Raw genomic sequence first — 8,099 nt, 5'->3', positions numbered from 1 at the left:
TAATTAGAACACATGTCAAGGGTAAAACGTGTACACAAAAATAATAAAACAACACTATATATATACTTCATTGTTTCCTCAAGAACTGTCATACAGCTGGGCCAGTGCAATCAAGTCTGTTCATACAAAATACGTTATGATGCAAACAGCATTTCAGTGTGTTTGGCCTGTTGCTGCGGTGTTCGACAAACCATATGTTCGTATCATTTGTAAATATACATCAATAACATCAAGTTATAGTGAAATACACGTACATCGAAAACGTAAAAATTGTATGCATTTATATCTATATGAATGAAAGTGGATCTAATTATTTATGAAGAATTTTAATAGTGATATTTGTAATAGCCTAACCAAGTTTTAGAATAATTTTGAATTGTTGCAATTCGTATAATGGTAGTCTAAACACCACTGAACCATTCACTAAACCTTTTTGTAACCCATGAATGGTGCTGTTTTATATTATTTTGAGTGTTTTTGGACACATATCTTGGATATGAAGTTGGCAGTGTTAAGAAAACTCAAAATACCAGGCGTGTGTCAGAGAACTGTAGCCTACTCGAAAATATTTCCCCAAAAGAAACACAACAAGGCTGGGAAGGGTTCGAGGGTTTATTCTTTCTATCACACCATACGCGTGGTTCTGTAAAAATAATTACAAACGATAAATACACTGATAATAACAATAATTAACAACCTCGACTTAATCATAAAAATAAATTACAAATGTCATTACATAGCAATATATATATATATATATATATATATATATATATATATATATATATATATATTCATTTAAATCATTATCACACAATTATGCCAAGTTACTGGCATAATACTTTCCTTCAAAAATATACATATACGTTTCGGCGACGTTAGTGCCAAAAACAATCATCAAAATAATTACATGCATTTAAGATAATTAAATGCGGTTATACAAAAAAAAAATACAAAAAGCAGTAAAGACTTGGCAACATTATTGCCAACGTCACTCGATTACAAAACAAACAACTTCCCCATTTCAAATGCTGTCAATATAAAACAATAACGTTCGGGTTTGTATGACAAACATTAAAATAAAGACCATTACAGAATACAAACCGGAACAATCGATTTAAAAAAAAAATATATATATATACATAAAATACTCGGTTACAGCGCAGGTGAAACAAGTCACGTACGTTGGTCAAGACGCACGTGAAACACCTTCGCTGCAAGAATTGCATGTAATACAGAAATAGATACTACTACTACTACACACCTTCGCTGTGGGCGATGAACCGTATAGGATGATAACACTACTACATGTACCTGGCCTTCATCCTGTGAATAAATGGGTAAAATATAAGCTACCACTCAAATGGATAATAAAACTACAGCAATTAGACATCTCCTCATCCAACACTAATCACTAATTCTGCTTATACAATTAACTTGCGCCTCTATCTATATTCATACCTTTAATAGTATATATCCAACACCTTTACTTTATTACTGTTTATAAAGTTAACTCGTCCATATATATATATTTATTCGTTTAGTGTGTTTAGTGAATTCAATATTTAAAACGTATTTACCTAGCCTTAATTATGGACGTTTAAACACTTTTCCACATTATGTATTACATTTACATATATCTAAAATAATGAGATAAACATTATAACAATTAATACATGCATATTAGTCAAACCTGGAAGTGCCAAAAGAAAGTCTGAAGATAACGAAAGGCTCAGGAAAAGGAAAAGGTAACGGCAAGTCGTAAGTATGTAACGTGTACTGTCACTGTCTACACTCAGCGCTGCACGGACCTGACTCACGATCACGTGACATCAAATACACATAACCATTGGATAGAATCAACCAACGGCTCGTCCCTAGCCAGTATGGCGAGAAACAACCATAAAAGGTTTTGTCTAATGTACCAATATGATATTCTCAACGCAGATTGAGAATATTCTATAATAAAATAAATAGAATCCTAAAATAAATATTAGTAGTAATAAATAAAATATGTTATTTATATACAAACGGCCAAATATTTAGTCCCCGTTACAGAACTTTAGCAAGTTGGAGTGGTGGTCTAGATAGGCATGCTAAGTTTATAAGGGGTTCGAGTCATGCTCCCCTGAATAATATATTGCAAACGAATGACATTTGCTTAAGCAGGGGGTGGGAGGGGCCGATCCCTGAAACCCACACCCTGAACTGCGCCTGCATACACAATGGCACTGCAGTTGTAATAATATGTGCAATAAAAAACCCACAGTTTGGATTAGTTCTGGCAGTGTCACTAGTCTGAAAGTCTGTAACTGTGACAACGTGCCCGAGGTGCATGTTGTATGACATCTGGACGTGGGGGCCATTGAAACATCTGCCTACTTTGTTTCATAAATGAAACTTCCACTGGCAAGTTACTCGCATCCTTCTCAACTTGCAGTATTTTGCCTATGTACCATTTATTTCCATACATAGCAGCTATGAATAGATCCCGCCTCAAGTCTTGTATATCAATATATCTTTTCTGTGATTCCTCTAAGACCATACCAGATTCGTCTGGTGTTGGCTCTTGTAGAACTTTGACATTCTGTTCTTGTGAAAAAGAGATTGTTGCATTTGTTGTCAGTTCACAAAGACATTCTTGTCGCCAGTCATTGCAATCTGAACCAGAGATGCAAATGTCACAAAAGCAGGTGACGTTGCATACCAATACCTTTGAATCCCCTTTGCCAATGACTACATGGATATGCATGATACTCTTTACAGGTCTTATTTTCAGCGATTTAATTTGATCTGAAATTTTGTCACATTCTTCTGAAGAAACAAAGATAAATTTTACAGACGCCATGTTTGAATTGTTGGCCCAGAGAAAAAAGTCAGTTGCATCCTGTATGGTGGCTTTTCCATGTCCAACAGCTTCACCAGCTAACTGGTTAACTGAACCACCCAGACCGTCACAAGGCCCCTTTCCATGCCCCGCTTCGAAATAATTCCAGCGGGCATGGATACCAAATAGGCTGTGGTGGTTAGCTACAAAATTGAAAATAAACCTGTTTCGGTACTGACTTATAGGACTATCAGTCCAGTAGTGCAGTACTTTGACATCTGGGTCGATTTCCTTTATATATGGGATGATCGTCTCTATAATTGCTATAACAGTCGATGAGACGTGACTCAGAACATCTGAAATGGCGACAAAACTCTTATGTTCCAAAGAACCATCATTTCCACGATAATAGCAGACAACTTGATGAATTGTAACGCCTGTCTTATTAAAATACGCACTTTGGATCTCTTCCATGGTGTTGCAACTGTAATTTTCCGCAAAATCCATTTGTAGTATGATGTGGTGCTGAGGGAGATTTTCTTTTAATGTTCGGATTGCTTCATACTGTATCTTTACTCTTGTGATGTGGTCTCTAAATTCCACTGCCTCTTTCTTCAAAATATCCAAGAACGTTTCTTTTGGTACAACAGTTTGGACAATTCGCATTACAGATTTCCTTTTGTTTTTCTCTTCGATTTCTACCCTCTTCCATTGGCTGTAGGTAACATTTTCCGGAAGCTCATATTCATCACAATCATGGCTTTCTTTTACAAATGTTTCTGGATTAATAGGTACATTGACGCCTTCCTTGCGAATAGCTTTGATTTTTAGGGCCATGTTTTGATGTTTAGTGCATAAGCACGTACTCCTAGTGATGAAAGAAGTAAGAAGGACATGTTTAGGTCTGGCTCGGCAAAACGACGCCATTGATATTTTTATTGTTGGGCTTTCCAAAAGGAACTTCACGTGCAAATTGGCCAAATAATCAGTCAGTATTCGCTTTTGTATTTTTACTCCATGTATTGTCTTAGTATCGGACTTTCCTGGTTGACACTGACTGTTATCATCACGCTCATACAATTCAAGTAGATTTTGTTGCAAATTCTGTATTATTCTGGATCTTCTTTTCTTTTTTAGTGTAAGGGATTTGTCCTTCACACTTGCCAAAGAGTTTTTACTCATTCCTGTTTTAACACTCATCATTTTAATGCATCGATATTTCTTTAAGATTTTGCCAGCTGCTACTCTGTGAAGGATAGTTTTATTTCCAGATTTCATCCTGGACTCCTTTAATTCGTGTAACACAACATTACTAAATAGCAGTTCCTTTCGTACACTTGATGCTTGTTCATTTGTTAGCTTTGCGTGATACATTAGAGCCTCTGTTTTACTTCTTGGTGTCTCAGGGGTTCCAGTTATCTCTCTATCTGGCGGTTTTTTTTTTTTTCAATCTTGTCACTTGTTTCTTTGCTGATCTGTATTTTCTCAAAAATGCAGCCTTTTCTCTGTTGAGACTTACAATTCTTCTGTGTGCTCTGGATAAAGCCTTTGCTATTCTTTTCTTGGGACCTCTTCTACGAACATTTGGGAATCCTAGTCTTACAACTAATCTTTCACTTGAGGTAGAAGGTTCTTGACTATCATATCCACTTGTTTCTTGAACATCTGTGGACTCCATATCTCTATTTTCCCTGTCTATTTCAAGTAACATTTGTTTCTTCTTTTCTCTGTGTTTCTTCAAACGTTCTTTATTTATTTTGTTTCTTTTCTTTCGCTCTTTTTCACTAAGTTGGCTTGATGGAATATAATTGACCTTTCTTCTTTCTCTTTCTTTCTTCAGGTATTTCTCTCCCTCGTTTGCCTTTTTGCGTTCTCTATATGCATGCTGAATCTCAGCTCGAGTTTTTGCCATAGTTTCTATAAATGGAGACTGAAAAATTTAAAATGAAATTACGTTACCAAAGGTTTCATAAAGAGTTGATAGATGCAAGAAATTAATTATAAAATATATGTGTAAATATTGCAAAATATATAGTTTTGTCAAATCAGGTTAACCGTTAAATGACACGCACTTTAACTTTAATGGAAGAGGTAGTTCTAATTAATGTCACTCAATTTATTCTAGTTATATGAAACCGAAGTAGTATATTTTAAATTAACGTAAAACTGTAAAATAATTTGATTGTAAATGTAATAAAATATCATAGCCTAAACATTCAAGAAGTTTAACTTATGGCAAGAACATTAATTAAACAATACAAACTGGTGCCTGATAGTTGAAATGTTCGTTACCAATTGTGACGTACATTTCAATTATTTTAGTCCACTGTGGAGGAAAAGTAATAAAAAGTAGCAAAACACGCACCAGCTGATTGATTACATAAAATATCTAATTTTATTTTTAAAGCAGAAACAGTTTTGTTCATACTTGACTATAAGCAAAAATTGTTCTGAATAAAATACCAACACACAGCTTGACTTTTACACTGTGCAAATATTCCCATCCACGTGTTTCAGTCTCTGAGATCGTAGATTACAAAGTGGAATCCCCTTGCAAATCACTTGGCAGTACTAATAATCAAGCATTCTTCTTATTTCATGAGAAACGTACATTTCATATAACGTACATTTCAATAACGAACATGTCATACGCGCACAAATCAATATCTATAAACATACTGTTATAAAAGGCATATTTGCTAACATGCAGTATTTGTGTGGAATATACAACTAAATTATGGAATAACAAGGTATAACTTCTGGTGACGATAATTATTGCATAAACAGCGGTAACATACATTTCAAGAATTTGTATACACTGCCCAAACTAAATAATTGTCGTGCTGTTTATTTTCAGCATTAAATTGAAGGTGATGTCTTTCCTTATAAAAGTGATTGTGCAATAGAAATAAATAATTTCGAATATACATCAGTGTCAGAACTCACTTAGAAAATGCGATATTAACAAATATAAAATGTGTAACGTACATTTCACATTTACTTGAGACAACATCGTTTGGCCCTGGGATACTAATTCAGTTTCCTCATTTAAATACAATTTCATAAAAAGTCAAAAGAATATTAACAAACTTTGCGATAATAACAAATATTTGAACCCAGGAGTGTTTTTCCATTGGTAGTATACATTTGTTATAAAATATATTCAAGTGAGACAGTAACGAACATTTCCAATTTGAAATGTTATGTCGCCGAACCATAAAAAATAACTGAGATTCCAGTCCACATATTATGTTACAAAGGTAAATACATGGGTATGTTTCGGACTAGAAATTCACTTGGTTTCCCAGAGTAATTGACGACAGTATTTTATGGTGCCGCACGTAAAATACTGAAATGCACACCCTTATTGAGAATCAGTGTTCAGATCTTTCAGCACAATTAACTTACAAAGTAATTACAACAACAACATTAACAATATTAATCATAATAACATCAGCAATAATAGCAACGGAAGTAATAATAATAATAACAACAACAGCAGCAGCAACAACATTATAATAATAATAATAATTATTATTAATATTATTATTATTATGCTGGTGATGTTGATGATAATAAATGGATAAGGGGCTGATCTCTATGCCAATCTGCCCAAAACATATTCACCAAGTGGAACTACACAATGTCATGTATGTATTTTTTTTAAAGTTATTTTTTTTATGAATAAAATATATAAAATAATGTTAATTTAATATCCCAACACGAAAGCCACATCAGTTATTGGGTGTCAAACAATGGTAAATACGTTGAATGGAATGACGTCAGCGTCCAAGCGTGTCCCTTCTTTTCTAGGTTTTCTGTGCTGAAGTGACGTCACGACCTACGTAGTTTTATGATTTCGTAATGTTAAGATGGCTTCGAACATGCGGGCCCAGGGTTTTCCTCTGTGTTCAGAACGGTTGGTTCAGTGAGGTAATTTACTGGCAAACATTTTGGAGTCGCATAAGTTTGATTTTTGTATGTCCGTTACATGGATGTGTGGTACATAGACAAAACTACATATATGTGGTTTTTTGATTTCTGTACCAGTCTAATGAGTAAATAGAAAATTCAAGTTGTCCCGCAAAATACAAATCATACAAGAAGAATATGGAAATAGAAGAAAAATCAGACACATCGGAAGAACCCTAGACTATCGTAGCATTGGGTTTCTTGTGAGTTGAGTAATATAGTGCTAATATTATTTAGTTTCAGACAAAAACGCAACTAGTCATACGAAGCGTAAGAAAATGGCGGTATCCCAAACAAGCGACCTAGACTTGCCGCAAGACGATGCTATAATCGCTCAGGCCGCGGAAAATGTTGGTATTCTTAGAATAAGTTGCCACCAAAGACGACCAAACCCTAAATACCAAGGCAATATGCAAACTAATGTATCGACGTCCGATTTCCATCTCAACAAAGTAAAGGCCTTGAAAAAAAAAAAAGATGCAACCCAACGCACCACAAAATGCGAAATCACAGAAACCACTAATGGGAACCAAAGACAACTGGTAATAATATTGAGTGCGGTAGGATTTGAATATGCCCATAATGCTTTCAAAAAATATTTTGACAATCTTAAACAAAAGAACATTATATCACTGGCAAGCACAAGCCAGACTGACCAAAGTCAACATACGCATAGCATGACCTACAAAGTGTGTCACAACGAATCATCCAGAAGAACAACAGCAAACTTTTATCTGACAACATGTAAAATACTAATAAATGGAGATGTTGACCTGTTTTTGACCTATCTCAAACAAATCCGACAGGACATATCGGACAACGAACAGATCACAGAAGATGATGAGATGCTTCACACAATCATCGACAGGGTACTGGCACAGCAGCAGAAAACAACAGCGAAAATCAACACAGAAACAAAGATCATTGAGGAATGCAATAACAATATTGCAAGTATAAGCTCTGGAATTAAATCCACAGACTTTGTCCCTGCAAACACACAAAAGCAGACCAGTAATACAGGCATAGACACACCTGGAGAGCCATTCTCCAGTAATATTACATTGAAAAACCCCAAACACAAAATGATCCTACATTGGCCACATCAACATACCTAAATCTTCAAGATTCCATCTCTACAACTACACAAACATCTGATAAAACTCCAGAGACTACTCGTACCCTTCCATCATCACACGATAACGCCAACAAGCCACCACAGTGTCACAAAAGAACGACCACCCACTGTTGCCCACCTAATGGGTGTACAGAAAAAGAATGATAATCAACCCCGCCTTGCAAA

At 35.1% G+C, this 8,099-nt stretch overlaps 1 protein-coding gene across 1 annotated transcript; it reads right to left on the bottom strand.

Annotated features, from left to right (window-relative positions):
- Positions 1 to 615: 615 nt before the first annotated feature.
- Positions 616 to 4,821, bottom strand: LOC121368607. The gene is made up of 2 exons (XM_041493346.1): positions 1,265 to 4,821; positions 616 to 643 (listed from the first exon to the last, which is right to left on the bottom strand). The coding sequence occupies exon 1, from the start codon at positions 4,199 to 4,201 to the stop codon at positions 2,294 to 2,296; it is 1,908 nt and encodes a 635-aa protein (XP_041349280.1). The 5' UTR covers positions 4,202 to 4,821; the 3' UTR covers positions 616 to 643; positions 1,265 to 2,293.
- Between the last annotated feature and the right edge of the window lie 3,278 nt (positions 4,822 to 8,099).

Source organism: Gigantopelta aegis, chromosome 3 (assembly GCF_016097555.1).
Source record: "Gigantopelta aegis isolate Gae_Host chromosome 3, Gae_host_genome, whole genome shotgun sequence".
NCBI lineage: Eukaryota > Metazoa > Mollusca > Gastropoda > Neomphalida > Peltospiridae > Gigantopelta > Gigantopelta aegis.
Note: the sequence above shows the minus strand (reverse complement) of the source record. Positions and strands in the feature narration are given on the sequence as shown.

What these genes read in the sequence shown, in the direction of transcription:
- LOC121368607 (XM_041493346.1), bottom strand. Translation starts at nt 4,201, where the DNA reads ATGTATCACGCAAAGCTAACAAATGAACAAGCATCAAGTGTACGAAAG.